This window comes from Thamnophis elegans, chromosome 3 (genome assembly GCF_009769535.1).
Source record: "Thamnophis elegans isolate rThaEle1 chromosome 3, rThaEle1.pri, whole genome shotgun sequence".
Classification (NCBI taxonomy): Eukaryota; Metazoa; Chordata; class Lepidosauria; order Squamata; family Colubridae; genus Thamnophis; species Thamnophis elegans.
In genome coordinates, this window is record NC_045543.1 from 93,187,593 (window position 1) to 93,205,178 (window position 17,586).

General features: G+C 39.4%; 2 protein-coding genes across 3 annotated transcripts in view; one reads left to right on the top strand and one right to left on the bottom strand.

The window, feature by feature from the left end:
• Positions 1-644: 644 nt before the first annotated feature.
• On the top strand, positions 645-14,605 carry PPIC (peptidylprolyl isomerase C). Its single transcript, XM_032213362.1, has 5 exons — positions 645-798; positions 8,307-8,420; positions 9,722-9,815; positions 12,383-12,567; positions 12,905-14,605. Exons 1-5 carry the CDS (start codon positions 688-690, stop codon positions 13,037-13,039), a joined length of 639 nt encoding a protein of 212 aa, XP_032069253.1. The 5' UTR covers positions 645-687; the 3' UTR covers positions 13,040-14,605.
• A 162-nt stretch (positions 14,606-14,767) lies between these two features.
• Positions 14,768-17,586, bottom strand: part of SNX24 (sorting nexin 24) — a 74,566-nt gene continuing 71,747 nt past the window's right edge. The window contains exons 6-7 of one of the 2 annotated variants that reach the window (XM_032213363.1): positions 17,150-17,214; positions 14,768-15,606 (exon numbers count right to left, since the gene is read on the bottom strand). In XM_032213363.1, coding sequence (XP_032069254.1) covers positions 15,536-15,606; positions 17,150-17,214 — 136 coding nt within the window. In that variant the 3' untranslated portion in view covers positions 14,768-15,535. Of the gene's footprint in view, positions 15,607-17,075; positions 17,215-17,586 lie in introns of both variants that reach the window. The other variant, XM_032213364.1, reaches the window with a different exon arrangement.

Below are 17,586 nucleotides of genomic sequence, written 5' to 3' on the forward strand. Positions count from 1 at the left end.
ACAAACCTACTTAAACACATTATGTTATATTAAAAAGTTATAGAAATTCACTGTATTTTTCTTGCATCAGTTGCCAGCTGGCTATAAACCTGTACTAATATTTAGGGTAAAACACAGTACATAATTGCCTCTGAATAAAATCTAATTTGCTTACGGCAAAAGAAAAACAAATGCAAAAATAAAGTCCATTTATTTCATTTCAAAATTGAGAGGTTAGGACCATCCTAGAAGTCCTTCATGTTCTTGGACAGTTTTCCTTCAGACAACGTGGGGGCTTCATCACTGGAGGCTTTTAAGAAGAGACTTGACAGTCACTTGTCTGAAACAGTATAGGATCTCCTACTTGAGGAGGGGGCTGGACTAGAAGGCCTCCAAAGTCCCTTCCAGCTCTGTTCTAATTCGAATCTTTCTAATTCTAATGTCCTAATGTGGTATTTGAATGACGCTCCACGCTCAGCGCCGGAGATCCGCAGGCGCACCCGCAGCTGGGAGCCACCTTAACCCTCCAGGCTAGGCAAAGAAGGCCATCCGCCGCAGCCCACCGCGGACCGAAAGCATGGAAACCGGTTCCTTCGCGACTGGAAGCGCCGCCCGCGCCTTTCCCTCCGCGCTGCTCCGCCCCTGCCAGAGTGTCAGCCGCGAGGGAGAGCCGCGCAGGCGCTGGGCTGTCGCGGAGAGGACGGGAGGATGGGCCGCTTGGCGCCGCGCTTGCTGCTCTTCTGCCTTTTCTGGGGCGCCTGGGAACGCGTTCCAGGGGCCGAGACCGTCCGAAAGCGAGGACCCACCGTGACCGCTAAGGTGACTATCTCTCTGAAGCGAGGAGCCGGAGGGCAGGAGGGATAGGTGGTTCCTCCCGTCCCCTCTCCACCTTCCCACCCGCTGCAGAGGCTGAAAAGTTAACTTCGGGAGCTTAACGCCTTCCTGCCATGCGCTCTGCTTTTCCTCGACGGTTTCCGAGGCGCTTCTCCTCATCTGCCTTGTTTCTTTTTTCTTTTTTTTCCCTCGGCCGTTTCCTCATTCACGATCTGTAGGGTTTTATAGCGTCACCCACAAAACCCCGTTTGAATTGCAGAACCATGAAGTCCTTCCCCCCCCCCAAATGCGGTACTGATCTTATGAACTCTCAAGCTTTCTTTTCCCCCTATGCATTCAAGATGGACATGGATTGATATCTATTTATATGTATGGATGTCTTTAGGGTCTATACGCATGTATGAATAGAGCATGTCTATATAGTGTGTTATGCATGTGTGAGCATTTGGAGAGCAGGCAGCAGAATTTCAGTTTTAATGTGTGCCAGGATTCCCACAGTAAAAAAGGACAATAAAGCTGATCTTACCTGCATCAATTTTATATTCTTCTCTGCCCATCCCTCTTGTGCCTTCATTGACTTTGTTAATTGGCCCTCTTCCCAGTAACATGTAACACCCTTGAGCTGTCACTGCTCCTGTCCTTAAGATCTAGTGGAAAGGGTTTGGAGGAGCAAGGGTGACCATGGAGGCGTTAAACTTTTTAAAGATCGGCTGACATTCTTGAGATGGTCTGTCACTTGATGTCGGCCTTGAAATAGCCAGCTCCAGAAGCGGACATCACAAAGGGTCACAGAAATAATACAGGGAGTCCTCAATGTTCATTTAGTGACTGTTCAAAGTTACAACGGCATTGAAAAAAGGTGGCTTATGACCGTTTTTCACATTTAGGACCATTGCAGTATCCCCATGATCAAAATTCAGATGCTTGGCAAGTGGTTCATACTTATGACAGTTGGGGTGTCATGTGATCAGCTTCTGAAAACTTCTGACAAGCAAAGGCAACGGGGAATCCAGATTCACTCAACAACCAGGCTAGTAACCTAACAAATGCAGTGATCCAGTTAATTGTGGCAAGAAGAGTCATAAAATGGGGCAAACTTAACGATTGTTTCACTTAGCAACATAAATTTTGGGTTCAGTTGTGGTCATAACTCGACTACCTGTACTCTGTTGTTGTAAAAAACAGTCACATAATTTTGTAGTTTGCCAAAGTTTTTCTTTGTTCTGTCTCATATCAACAAGAATAAGGATTATTTTGAATTTCTTAAGCTTTCCTCCCTTTCAGAACCAAGTTATCTTTTTTTTAGTTCTTAACAGTTCCTGCGTATCTCTGTCTAGGTTATTGGTACCTGGGCTATTTCTGCATACTGGAAGAGCAATATAGATGTGTCCAAAAATGACCAGGCCAGTGGAACAGAATGAGAAGGACTATGCTAAGATAACACCCTCCTGCTTCATTCCATAGTGTGTCATCCATCCCACTGGCCTATAAGATGGACTGTTTTTGTACACAGGTCTACTAATCTTCCTTTTGCTAGGGCTTTTGCTAGGGCAAACCTCTTGCCAATTTCACACACACTTCCAAATAATATCTATTGTAAGGGAAGGACAGTTGGCAGGAACAAGCTATGGCAATCAGTACCACAAAAGTAATAAATGGAGTCATCTGCTACTTCTTGTTAGCAGGAACAGCAAAAAGAACTATAGCACACTGATTCCTGTCAGAACCACTAATAGATAGTTGGTACAATACAATACAATAGCAGAGTTGGAAGGGATCTTGTAGGTCTTCTAATCCAACCCTCTGCCTAGGCAGGAAACTCTATACCGTTTCAGACAAATGGCTATCTAACATCTTCTTAAAGACTTCCAGTGTTGGGGCATTCACAACTTCTGGAAGCAAGTTGTGATTAATTGTTCTAACTGTCAGGACAACCTTGCTCTTTTTCCAAGTTTAATTCCATCTTCCATACAAAAAGAGCTATTCCCATTTCTAAACCAGAGGTCTACAACTTGGCCAGTAAGAGCTGGAAAGATTCCAGTCCACAATTCTGTCAAAATCTCTTTTATTAATGATATGTTGTAGAATGTTCATACATCAAGACTTACATCCAGAGAAAACACACCTTTAAAACCAAAATAGCTAAAGATAAATGTTGGCCATGTCTGTAGTATTTTTGTGCTGCAGTTAGTAGATAGAGAGAATGAGCTTTAGCACATTCTAGAGGCATTGAAGTATTGTTCCACTGAAATAACACTAATGAAGGCAGGCTTTACATTGCTTCAGTAATGGGTGAGATAAGACACTTGAAATCAGTAGTGAAGATCTGTGTGAATATGTTTGTGGACAAAAGACGAAGAATCAGATCAGATTTCTATGTTGGGAAAGATGCCATCACAGTTGGATACATATCATTGATTTGTGTGAAAGCATCAATCTGGAGGCATGTAGCAGTTGGACTTTGGCCTTACAGTTGAATTTGGGTTAAAATCTGTAGACTTTGTTGGGGCAATACAACCTTGGAAACTAACTGGAAGATTTATCCCTTAAATGCACATCCCTTAAAATTTAAACAAGACAATATAATTATGAATGTATGAGAAGTAGTAGGGAAGAAAAATGGTAAATGCAATGTCAATAATTTTAAAGTTACTTGTCTCATATTATTCTTTCTGTGTGCATGTGTGTATATGAACAGAACCCACACCAAGATTTGTCAATATAATTTGTGTATTAACATTCTTTAGTGAGAACTGCATAAGTTGAGAGGAACAAGACTTTTGCTTCCATGCTTTCAAATTATTTCTTAGGATGTGTCTCCCCATGTAGTTCTACAGAATGTTTTTACATGTAATATTAAGAACAAAAAGCAAGGAAAAATCTTGGCTGCCAGATAGGTAGGTAGGTAGGTAGGTAGGTAGGTAGGTAGGTAGGTAGATAGATAGATAGATAGATAGATAGATAAGATTTTGTCAACTTTACAGCTTAAAAAAATATTATTCTTGGTTTTTCTTAAAATTTGATTGCCCTGAAAGAATAGTTTCCCTTCAATTTGTTTTTACTTTAAGAAATTTCATGGAGAAGGGAATAATTTTAGATGAGAAATGACTCTGGTACTGCATGTATTGTATAATTATTATCCACTTCTCTAGAAAAAAATAGCATTTGCAAAAAAACATTTGTAATGAAGCAAAGTAATATTAGCTACTTTTCTCTTAGCTGCTCTTGCCTTGTATCTCAGTGGATTGGCTAGAGCATGGATGTCAGACTCATGACGTCATGTTGCTGTCACGTGGCCTTTTATGACATTTTTCCCCTTTGTAGAGCTGGAGTGGGCATGGCCTGCGCATGATGCATCTGGCCCCGGGCCGCCAGTTTGACACCTCTGGCTAGAGTATGAATGGAGTACCAAAAAGAAAACATTTGTTCCTATTTGCCTATAATTACGAAGCCAGTAGCAACTATGATTTCAATATTTTAGTACTTTAAGCCCATATGTTATTCATTGCTTCTGTTCATAAATCATGCTTAGTGAAAATCTTTTTCTGCTTGGTGTGACCCTTGTGTGATACAATGCTGTTGAATTAATTATTCAGAAAAATTAAACCAGTGGTTTTCTGAATTAAAAAGGGGGTAACACAAACATAATGTAAGCAACTCAGAGTCACTTAGTTGAATTGGGATGCTATAGAAATAGAAGAAAGAAATATATTTTTCTTGTTATTAACAAATCTTGGTAAAGAGACCTAAAGTAGCATTTGCTTTTTACTAATTGTCTAAATATTTATATTATTCTCAAATATTGGGGTATTTAATTAGATCATTGGGAAATGGTTTGATTTCATGCAGAACTATGGGATATCGCTGTGCCTTGGTTATTTAGCTGGAGCAATAAAGAACAAAAGCCAGGTGTGTTCTAACATTTGACAATCTGCAGAACTTGGGGGGATTTGTAATTCCCTTACTAGGTAGAGTTAGTCACTATAATAAATAGCACACTTCAATAGATATTAGATCAGGACCAATTGATGAGGAATCCTGATTTTTCTTGACATAGACATTTAAAAGAAAAGCATAGAAGAATGATGGATGTATTTATGTATCCTTCTAATATTGCTAATGTTTATACCTGTTTTGTAGCATATGCAGTTAATATAATGATATAACCATCTGTGCTTCCAAACTCAAGAGCCTCTACCTTTAACCCTAGTTCTAATTATGGAGTCCTGAAACCTGAATGATTTCTGTGCTTTGCCAGCCCTCCCTCCTATTCTGCTTTCCTCACATATTTCTGAAAGAGAGCTTAGGACAGACATTATGAGATCATTGCCCAATGGAAACTGTGATTTTAAAAAAATTTAATTTTTTAAAAAAAAAAACAAATTAACAAAGTTCATCCATCATGGCTTAATATTCTTCTGTGTACTGGTTTCTAGCCAATGGACAGTCAGTAAAGCTTGAATTGCATTTTATAAATACTTTAAAACACAGTCGATCTCACCATCCAAGTGACTCTGTGCAGTTTACAAATAGAATCCATAAAACCGTATAAAAGAGACATCATTAAAAGCTAAATTAAAACAAAGTGAAGAACAAACAGAATAAAAACAGTCAAGTTAAAAGATGGCAGGAGCGCCTTCATCCCTTAGACACCCCAGGGGTTCCTCATGACACCTGTCTTCGACCCTTCTGCCAATTGGCATAACTAACTCTACATGCTGTTCCAGAAAATCAAAATGAGTGCTAACCGCACCTCTAGGAGCAAGATGTCTGACCTAGGCTTCCTGATACAGTAAAAAGCACATGCTTCGTCCCAAAAACCTTTATTTCAAAGGCTGTGAATTATGTTCATTCACAGCCCGTAATGAGTCACAAATAGTTGTAAAGAGTCCGACAGTAGTCTGCCAAAGTTTTTCAGGATAACGCTGATAACACCTTTATCTTCCTTGAAATGCTGCCAAAAATCTAATTAGCAATTAGCTTGCAAGACCACACGGAACAAAGAATCAAAATGGAACTTCAGAAGTTAAACTGATCAGCACGAACAAAGTTGCTTCCTGCAAAGGCTCATGTGCCTTTGCTCCTCCTTTATGTTCTATAGGAAGGGCCAATCACCTCCAAGCCTTACTCCTGAGTCATCCCTTTTGTCTTAACTATTCTTGCCTTCTGGCATCTCTGCGCATGCGCGTACTGGGAAAAGGCTCTTCGTTCCTCTGTCTCGCTGACGTCCAATTCTGGAAACTCCAGAGGCGGCACATAACTCCCAGATGGCCCTGCTCCCCCTCTGCCTCTGATGCAGGGATCTCGTCCAGACCTTCCCCAGAGTCCAGCACTGGCCCATACTGCTCCCCCACTTCCTCGCTGTCCGACTCTGCTGCCAGCTCTGTACCACAACACAAGATATTGCATTAGGAAGGAGCAAGAGACCCCACCAGTAAAAAGTCTAACTGATATGGTCCCTAAATACTCCTCCTGCTTGATGGGACCCACTGATTAGACAAGATGGTTCCTCAGGTAATTTCTTAGCTTTCTCCAGGACCATGATGTGTAGGGAAGGCAGGCAGTTTTGAGAAATAAAACTATATGCAACGTCCTTTGTAATTGGGCAGGATATGTATTCATTAGGTAACAGCATGTTTTTTAATTGCTGTTTTCATTTTTTTAAAAGGAAAGCTGGTATGTTTTCCCTCTCAAAATTGTAACTTTTAAACTAAGTAGTTGTGTGTTAAGTGAAAAAACATCAGGTAGTCCTCGACTTACAATATTTTGTTTAGTGATCGTTCAAAGATACAACAGCCCTGAAAAAAGTGACTTATGATCAGGGACGTTCAGGCAGGGGAGGCAGGGGAGGCAGAGCCTCACCACTGTCACATGAAAAGAAAAAAAAATGTAAAAGGAAAAAGGCTGAGGTAGTTGCTGCCAGAGTCACAGTGTATGACTCTGCTTAGTGCTTAACTGTCTAAAAAAGCCTCTAAAAAACACCCTCTACAGGAGGAGGCAGGAGAACGACGTGCCTCATCTAGTCTGACTTTATGATCACTCGAGCAGAGTTAAGCAAGGGTTAAAAGCCGAAAAATTCCTGACGTAGATGAGGCACGTCATTCTGCTGCCTCCTCCTGTAGCGGGTGGGTTTTTAGAGGCTTTTTTAAACAATTAGGCAGAGTCATCCACAGCGACTCTGGCAGCAACTATCCCAGCCTGACCTCAGCTCTTGCCTTTTTCCTTTTAATTTTTTTTTCTTTTCATGATGGCAGGCAAGAGCAGAGTTGAAATCCTCTCTGAAACAGCTGGAAAAGGTACGTGTTGGTCGGAGGGACGGGGAGGAATTCAAACTTCATCCTCCTGGTGCAACTTTGTGTTTATGTGTGTATGTGTGTTTGTTTGAGAGAGAGAGAGTTTGTTTGAGTGAAGAGAGGGAAGGGGGTAGGAGAAGCAGGGAGGGCAGCACAGGAGTACGAAAGAGACTTTCTCTTGCCCGCCTGAGCCTAAAACGCTTTCTTTTGCCCGCCTGTGTCTGCGGCAGCCCACCAGCATAGGCGGGCGAAAGAAACTTGTGATCAGCTTTTGCAAACTTCTGACAAGCAAAGTCAATGGGGAAGCCAGAATTAGTTAACAACAGTTGTTACTGACAACAGGTGTTACTAACAACTGCAATTATTCACTTAGCAACTGTGGCAAGACAGATTGTAAAATGGGACAAAACTCACTTAACAAATGTCTCACTTAACAGCATAAATTTTGGGCTCAACTGTGGTTGTTACTTATAACTATAATAACTGAATATTGCTTTAATAATGAACTTGGATAGCTTGACTATTGATAGGAACCAAAATGGAACCACTGAGAAACATTGAAAAATAGGGGTTTTGATGCAAAATGATGAAGTTTGAAAAATTTTGTTTTTTAAAACTGTGTTGATGCCCCTTTACTATCAAATGCAGTCCAATTGGAATTGAACATTCTGAACAGACACATAGTTTTGAAACTTGATTAGAAACTTTAAAAACAATAAAGAGAAGGATAATAATAATTGTGAAGCATGGCTAGATATTGAAGAGTATTTATGTTAGGGAGTCAGGAATTGTTACATTTGGCTCTATAGATACAAGTTATATTTCTTAACTTGTAATCCATCTGATATAGCTCTGAGATCATAATATAGGAAGTTTATAAAAGTATAAGCCTTGGATTGCATAGTTCGTGATGGAAAACAAGTGTACCTAATATTTCTTTATATTCAGAAATAGGTAGACTGATAAAGTGGGTATTTCCATCTCCATGCTATAAATATAGTCCAGAGAAGTGGGAGAAAACATTGAGAAACGATAAGCCAACAGGCTTTTTTCTGCTCAAAGATCGTTAGAAAAGTTCCTTCTACAACACATTTGAATATAACTGTTTTATCTTCTAGTAAATAACTAATAAATAGCCTAGCTTAACAATGATATATCATATTGACAGCGATTCCTTTTTCTACTTTTGAAAATTTCCAGGTGTTCTTTGATATACAGATTGGTGACAGAAATGCTGGCAGAATTGTAATCGGCTTGTTTGGAAAAGTAGTACCCAAGACAGCAGAAAACTTCATTAAACTTGCAACTGGAGAGGTAAGAGCTTTTTAAAAAATATTGATTAGTAGTGATTGATCCATTATTTTCTAGCAATAAGCAAAAGTTCAAGTTTTCTGTTTCAGTTTAGTGTTGATGTCTTGAACCTTCTCCTCCAGGCCTGGCTGGTTTGGCGCAGAAAGAGAGTGAGCCGGTTTGCCAAACCCCAAAAATCCAAATGTCAGTATTTTGTAAATAGAAGTAGTAATTGGTTGTTATGCCACTGTAGTAATCAGAAAAACAGTAAGTCTTTTCCCTAGTTTCAATGAAAGGTTGTTGTATTTGGTCATTATGTTGGGTGCCTTGGCAGGTTACTTTCAGGAATAGTTTTTTCTTTCTTTCTCAGGTTTGGAGACCTTTAGGGGGATGATCTCCAGCTAAATGTTTCAGCACCAAATTTATAGTGGGAAAGGAAAGGAGGGTCTTGTCTGACCTCATGTAGAGATACTCAGAAAGTAAAAAAGTTGAAGTCTTATAATGTGCAAAAGTTGGCTATAGAACCACAACCAGTCCAAATTCTCAATATTTTTCTCTAGAGAATTATTTTCTAAGACTTTCTTTGGTGGCAGGATTCATTGTTCAGTCTGAAGTGCATGGTAGGTTTTGTTCCCATACTTGATTCTCAGACAAGCAGGGGTCCTTGGTGCTCTCCGAGGTTGGTTGTTTTCTTGCAAATGTTTCATTACCCAAACTAGGTAATATCATTGGCTAGCACTGATATTATCTAGTTTGGCTAACAAAACGTGTGCAAGCAATTTCAACCCTGAGCTACAAATGTTCTCTAATGCAAGTTATACATTAGCCATTCAAAAATTTGAACTTCCTGGAGGTTGATCTTTTACAACAAATCTAAGGAGGTCATACATCATAGCATTAAGCAACAGTGCAATTATATGTTTATAATCTTAGAGTTGTTGATTCTGGTTGGCCTCTTTTGGGAAGGAACCGATACATTCCTTACTCAAAGAATTTTGCTCTGACCTCTTTGAGAAAAATGTTTTTGGGTCTGATGGCTGTCAAAGGCACAGCATCCAGTTCACCAAGTAAGAGAGTCAAGTGATGAACATTCAAGATAGTAGTAAGAAGTATGGCAGTATTGAATCTCAGATAGAAAGGGTGGGTCACAATTAAGCTTTGGGTGGGTGTATATCTGACTATCACTAACAGAATATTCTGATCTTTTTCCTCAGTTAAATTAAATGACCACACACACACTAGTTGTCTTATTAAACATTTAATTGCATCCATTGTTAAATTGTAGTCACTTTACTGAACTGCAACTGTGTCATTTTAAATTCTAGAAAGGATTTGGTTATAAAGGAAGCAAATTTCATCGCGTAATCAAAGATTTTATGATTCAAGGAGGTGACTTCACAGCTGGAGATGGTACTGGAGGTAACACTGCTTTCTTTAGAGACTATTCATGTTGCCAGGTCCAAATACTAGAAGATGTGTCTTGACTGTTGTAGCCCCTGCCCTTTGGACCATCCTTCACAGATTAGATTGGCCTCAACTTTATTGGCCTGTCATGAGGCTTTAAAAACCTGGCTATGTGCTCCTGAATTAAGGGCCTCATTTCTCGGCTTGACTGACAATTATTATGATAATTAACTTGGTTGCTATCTTTGTTTATTTTTGACAGTTTTTAATTGTTTTAGCACTGTTTGCTGCCAGAGTCACTTGATTGAGATGGAAGGCTACAGCAATGAAAAATAAATAAATGAATAAATAAGCCAAATTAAAACTATATCATATGTACCCTTATTGTTCAAATATATGTATGTATGTATGTATGTATGTATGTATGTATGTATGTATGTATGTATATCAGCAATTGTTGCATTTTTGCTGATAAATAAATGAAGGGAGACTAGTATAGATCTATTTCAAGCTATTTAGCTCTCATCAGCTAGCCATAACCTTGTTGGGATTTGAACTTGGGCTGTTTTTACATATTAGGCAGTTATGTTAACCTCTAAGCCACAAGCTCTCCTCCCCGTGGAGATTCGGACCCTCACCACCCTCCAGTCCTTCCGCGCTGCTTTAAAGATCTGGCTGTCCCGGCTGGCCTGGGTTTAAGATTCTAACCCCACCCGAATTGTGTGACTGTTGTGCCTTCTTTTTAATATGTTGTATTGTCTTCATGTTGGAAAATTGTTTGTCCCCCCCCCTTTTTGAACTGTGAGCCGCCCTGAGTCCCCCCAGGGAAAAGGGCGGCATACAAATAAAGGGAAACTAAACTAAACTAACTAACTAACTCCCTTATCAGCTCAGCCAGGGGAATGATTAGGTGTTTTTTCTTTTGGCCAAATATGGGAGAACATACCAGGGCATACGAGGTGCATATTTGGGCATACCAGATGCATTGACAAAACACACACACACGCACACGCACACACACACTGCATAACTCTATCAGCAAGTGCCCTGTACTGTAAAATTTTCTAAACAATGCTTTTAATAGCCTTGCTTCTTCTGATGAAAACCATGGTGGCCTCTCAGCTCCGGCGGTCCTTGGATGAAACCGATTATCTAGACTCCTTTCAGTCTGGTTTCAGGCCTGGCTACAGCACGGAAACTGCTTTGGTCGCACTGATCGATGATCTCTGGCGAGCCAGGGACGGGGGTCGTGCCTCCGTCCTAGTGCTCCTTGACCTCTCAGCGGCCTTCGATACCATCAGCCATGGTATCCTTCTGCGACGGTTCCGAGAGGTGGGAGTGGGAGGCACTGTTCTTAAATGGTTTTCCTCCTACCTCTCGGACAGGTCGCAGTTGGTGTTGGTTGGGGGGCAGAGGTCGACCCCTAGGCCCCTTAAGTATGGGGTGCTGCAGGGTTCGGTCCTGTCCCCCCTCCTGTTTAACATCTACATGAAGCCACTGGGTGAGATCATTCGGCGGCACGGGATAAAATACCACCAATATGCGGATGATACACAGTTGTATCTGTCCGCCCCGTGCCAACTCAGTGAAGCGGTTGACGTGATGTGTCACTGCCTGGAAGCTGTTAGGGTCTGGATGGGTGTAAACAAGCTTGCACTCAATCCCAACAAGAGTGGCTTGTGTTTTTCCCTCCCAAAAATTGGCCTTGTATTCCATCTCTCAGGCTGGGGGGGTGAAATTATACGCCCCTCAGACAGGGTTCGCAATTTGGGAGTCCTCCTGGACCCACAGCTGACTTTAGAACACCATCTGTCGGCTGTGACCAGGGGGACATTTGCCCAGGTCCGCCTGGTGCACCAATTGCGTCCCTACCTGAACCGGGAGGCCCTCAGAACAGTCATTCACGCCCTTGTGACCTCAAGACTGGACTACTGTAACGCGCTCTACATGGGGCAGCCCTTGAAGAGCATTCAGAGACTTCAGCTTATCCAGAATGCAGCCGCGCGAGCGATTGTGGGTGCACCCCGATACACCCACGTTACACCTATCTTCCGCGAGCTGCACTGGTTGTCTATTGAACTCCGCATGCGCTTCAAGGTGCTAGTCGTTACTTTTAAAGCCCTGCATGGTATCGGACCTGGGTACTTGAGAGACCGCCTCCTGCCAATTACCTCCCTGCAACCAATTAGATCCCACAGATTAGGCCTCCTCCGGGTTCCATCAGCTAGCCAGTGTCGACTGTCGACCACCCGGGGGAGGGCCTTCTCTGTGGCTGCTCCGGCCCTCTGGAACGATCTCCCCATGGAGATTCGGACCCTTACCACCCTTCAGGCTTTCCGCAAAGCCGTCAAGACCTGGCTGTTCCGGCAGGCCTGGGGCTGATGAGTTCCCAACCCCACTTGAATTGTTGTGGCTGTTGTGGTGTTTTAATCTGTTTTTGTATTTTGCTTTTTGTCTTGTTTGTCTTTTTTGTACTACCCCTATCCCCTTTAGTTTGTTAGCCGCCCTGAGTCCCCCTGGGAATAGGGCGGCATACAAGTCTAATAAACTAACTAAGTAACTAACATTATTTTTTAATTTAGGAAGAAGCATCTACGGAGATCGGTTTCCTGATGAAAACTTCAAGCTGAAGCACTATGGCATTGGCTGGGTCAGCATGGCTAATTCTGGCCCAGACACTAATGGCTCCCAGTTCTTCATTGCTGTAACAAAGCCTGGCTGGTTAGATGGAAAGCATGTAGTATTTGGAAAAGTAATTGATGGAATGGTAGGTGAATTCTGCAATGCTTTTATTTATTAGAAATAGAATAGGTCCCTACCTGCATGTGCCCCCCCCCCCCGCGCATGCACAGCAGAGATCCAAAGACCAGCTGGCTGATGGGGTGTGTGCATACATGAGCAGCGGAGCAATAGCTCATGTGCCATCAGAAAAGGCGCTGCATACCACCTCTGGCACGCGTGCCATAGGTTCACCATCACGGATGAAGAGGTATAAAACCTCTAAAGTGAAAAATCCCACAAAATTTAGACTACAGCATGTGTCTTATTTGTTGAGTGTTTCATACCTTGTTTTTCCTTTTCATCAAAAGCCACTCTCTCTTTAGTCTGTAGTACATGATATTGAACTTCAGGCAACAGATGACTATGACCAGCCTCTTCAGGACTGTGTGATCATTAACAGTGGAAAAATAGATGTAAAAGAACCTTTTGTGGTTGAAGTAGATGATTGGAGAAGTTGACAGAAATAGAAGCAACTGAGCAGCAAGCACGTCTGGTTATCATTGTGTGAGGCTTCTATCAGAAAATACTTTGCAGAGACTGTACAACTTGACCTTGCAGGTAACAGAAAATACCTGGGTATTAAATGAGGAAATGCTATGATATTGCCTTTCTAGGGTTGATTTAAAGAGATATGTCTTTATAGTATTCATTTTTATAGTCCCTTGTTTTTTTGTTTATTAGTATCTTATGAATACTTTATGAATATTAATACTTATGAATATTAATATCTTATGAATATTTTTAACATCTTTGCCTAGTAATTTTAAAACTTTGAACAACCCCCCACTTATTCAACAGGCAAGTCTATAGCACATATTGTGTGGATTTCCTAATTTATGAATCTGAAAATAGACAAGGAAGTATTACTATGTAATTAAACAAATTACATTAATATGACAAATACTTTGCATCATATCTTTCAACAATACATAGATTTATTTCATTTCAACTTTGTTTCAAATTTGTCAAAATGCAAAATATGTCATTATTATAGTTACATATTAATTTTATAAATTTATCATTTAAATCTTGCTTACTTACCTTATGTGAAAATATTAAACCACTGGTGAAAACCACCTGTTTTAAAACAATGCTTTATTTTGTCATGCATATTTTTTTTACTAATCCAAGACTAATTAGGTTTAAAAGATGTAAATATATTTTCATTTTCTATACCCAACACAATAGCAATAACATACACGAAGACAAGAATATCATTTATTGTCAATTATTTTCCATATTTCTGCCCATATTCATTACAGCTAACAATAAGAAGAAAAACATGAACCCATCACTATTAAACCAATTCAGAGTGAAAAGGCTTGACCATAAAAGTCTAGACTTATTTCAAGATAGTGGAAGAATGTTGGGGCTTTATGAAACAGGGAATTGAATTTTGTTCAGCATTGGAGAAAATTCTCTCCTGGGTGACAGGCAAATGGACTTCAAAAAATGAAGCTATTTTTAAGAAGTCTCTTCTTGACAGGTTCACAGTATTTGGATCCGAGGCAGGAAAGCTGCTTTGAAGAAGATGTGAATGTACTGTCTGCACCTGGTGTTGCCTCTTTAAGCAATAATATCTACTGCTTGACAGTATTGCTGACAGAGAAGATGGAAAATCCCCAATGGCATTCAGGAAGTCATTTTAACATTGGTTAAAGTTCATTCCAGTGGCCAACCTAAAGCTGCCCAGAGAATGATCTGCCAGGACAACTGAGAGATAGGAAAACATCTCTGACAGCAACTGTATTTGAAAAGCATAACTACAACATGTTGTACTGTGCCAGGCACCCAATGGCAGAGAGTCATAGTTGTTATGGTAGACGTGAATTCCCCAAATTAAGCATAGTATGTTACAGCTCCATCCTCAATATTACCCAGCTATGGCACATGTACTCAAAACTGACAAAGTGGTGGATGGACATATAACCAAGAAGTTAGTATTTTTACATTCATTATTTCATTGTGGTTTTAGCATTATTTGGAATTTCACATGTTGAGAAACAATGTTGATTTGCACAATTGATAGGATGGATAAACCTTTGGGGATGAGGTCAAAATGGGCAGATTTTTACCATACATTTGGGTGGAAGTATTATTTTCATTTTTTCCTGGGCCTGCTAATGGTTTCTTATTTTTAAATTGTGTTAATGCATATTTGTATAGTTTTGAGTATATTTTTTAAATGTGCTTCCATCTCAAATCTTTGGGAAACTGCTCAATTTTTAGCAAATAAAATTAGGGAAAGTTCCAGGAGCTGCAAACAGGAGTCAAGTTGAATTGCCCCTGGACTGGCTAATTATTTTTATTAATCATGTTTATTATTATTTATATTTCAAAAGGTTAAAAATTAACAAAATTTTCAAAATGACATTAAGCATAGGCTAATAAAAGTATTGCAGCCGAGTTTATGACATAAATTAAAACTGAACCAAACTGTTAGCATCTCTGTTCTTAAAATAATACTTACGTGATATAACATCAGAAATACTGATACAGTGAGCTTATATTGCATTTCCAGTTTTCGTAGTTATTTTTTAACATTTACATTTTTTAGTCATCCATGCTATTATATTTTATGTATCCTCTGCCAGCAGTGGATACAATGCTGAGACAAAAGAATTAGGATAATGATTTATCACAGACACAAAAATTATAAATACATGATGAAAGTTAGTGTAATTTGGCATTTTGTCAGCGGTTTTAAAATTTAAGTATTTAGAGTTTAATATACAGGTTCAACCGAGTAGCGTTTTTCCCTGTTCATAATCTTGAAAAGCAGCCATTTTTAGTGATACAATTAAAAAAATCCCCAAAGTTCCATCTTCGAAGACAGGCTTCAGTATCATGCTTCAGTATTTTGATTTTTACTTTTTAAAAAAAAGCCTCCAAAACCCTGCATCGAGGAACACAACTTGAATTTACTCTGATTATTTTCCGTCGAAATCCATTTTCTACCTGGGTTGTAGGTGAGGATAAAACAATCCATGGAGAATGCCTTCAATAACTACATTTGGAAAGTCATCTGGGGAAAAAAAAGAGAGAAGAAAAACTGCTTTCTTACATATGTCAATACAATATAAATGTTTTTGTAGAACCTAACAAGGCGAAGCCTGGTGTAATTTAGGATATTGCATCACCACCCTGTTTATCTTTGCTCAGAATTTGTTATTAGTAATGCTGTTTCAGCAGGAACCCACTTTAGTGTAGCACTGGGCATTGCTTGAATGCACTGCCAGATTTGCAGCTTATTGATTTAAAGGGATGTTCTAATACTTAATGCTGCTAGGCTCCAGCTCTTTATCTGAATCTTTTCTCACAAGGAAGATGGATTACACTGGCAATTCAATTTCTAACAAAATCTCAATACACTTGAAGGAATTCCAAGATTTCTACTGGGAATAGTCTGCGGCAGTTTTTCCACTATAGTTTACAGCACAGTTTTGTCCAAGTTGACTGGAAAAGGCTTAATGCTGTCACACAAACATCTCTAGAGCAGGAAAATGACAAAGTTTTTTTTTTAAATGGATCTTAAGAACTTTTGGAGAAAGTCCTAGAAAGAACTTAAGCAAAGTTAATCACTACAACAGATACAGGAATCAAAACAAAATATTAACAAGAAGGAAAATTTCAGTAAAAAAATGTGACTGAGGTTTATTTTTTGGGGGTGCTTAAAAAGAATATTTTTCAATGTATGTATGTATTCTTAATAAAGTTGGCTTTATTGTACCCACATTTTCATACTGGGCTAGTGCTTTATTTTCTGTTTGAGTGTAAAACTTTACAAAAAGCATTCAAAATAGCATAATTTGGTAAGGGCAGTGATTTTATTTCAGCCAGGGAATCAATTATTCCATGCTAATAATTCCAATTCCAATTTCTTTTCCAAAGCTCTTTTTCTGTAGCCTTTACTTTCCACAATTAATAGTAAATGGCAAGATTAATTTAACCAAAGAAACTTTTACAAGAGTGAGTAATTAAATACCCTTTCTTTTGTACTATATCCCAGCCCATATCAATCACAACAGCAGGTACATTTTATACCTTAAAGATGAAGGGAGTTTAAGACTTAGTTTGAACATAAGCTGTACTGGAGACATCTAATTTTGCTCACTTTACAGTCTAACATCATGATATCACTGGATATTGGGAATATTTGAAGGGGAAAACTAGCAAAGGTTATGTGAAATATCATAAGCTACAATAAAAAGACACAACACATCAGAACACAAAAAAGATTTTTCATCCAACAATTTGTTTTTATAATCCTTATCAAAATATTAGCAGTGCTACAAGATTCCATTCCATTTGAAATTTACTTCCAAGAGCTTTGCTATTGATGTAGGAGAGAGCCAAGATAACAATATCTTTTTAATTTTTATTTGTAGGAGGGCTGTCTGCAAAAAAATATATCATTTTTTAGCAATTACTTTAAACGGAATTAAAATAACTCCTGATGTATTGCCAAATTATTAGAATTTGTGCTCAACATACATTTATAACAATGTGGTTTTTGTGGTATGGGGCAGATCAGTAAAGAGCTGTTAATGGATGACAGGTCTGATTACCATTGGCTGTAGGCAAGACATATGGATCCCTTAGGAACAGCAACACAGGCTGGTGGGACAGTTTGCTGTAAAGGTCAAGAACAGGAATATCAGCATCAAGGGACACTAAACCAAATACATTACAAACTAGCTTTGATAAAGTAAGGCAGTAGAACCGAGTAGGGATACCGTTTATATATATAAATCAGTTTTATGGGAAAGGGGGAAAAAAACATCATCAAGGAATAATGCTTACATGCAGAAGATCACATATAATACGAGGAATAGGTATGTATTTACTCAGAACCTAATCCAGCTGAGTCCAGAGCGGTTTCTTGCAAGGAGACCAATGATCACAGTACTAAAACTGGTTTGGTTGTTATGTAGCTTGTCTGGAAATAATCTCAGGATAAAGCAAGTAGTTCAAGATTGCAGTTGTCAGCAACTTCAATTCCCTT

Bases quoted from the DNA above. Each gene is read 5' to 3' on its own strand.
- PPIC (XM_032213362.1), top strand. From the start codon at position 688: ATGGGCCGCTTGGCGCCGCGCTTGCTGCTCTTCTGCCTTTTCTGGGGC. The intron at 799-8,306 runs GTGACTATCTCT...GAAAATTTCCAG, and splicing joins GACCCACCGTGACCGCTAAG to GTGTTCTTTGATATACAGAT. The intron at 9,816-12,382 runs GTAACACTGCTT...TTTTTAATTTAG, and splicing joins AGCTGGAGATGGTACTGGAG to GAAGAAGCATCTACGGAGAT.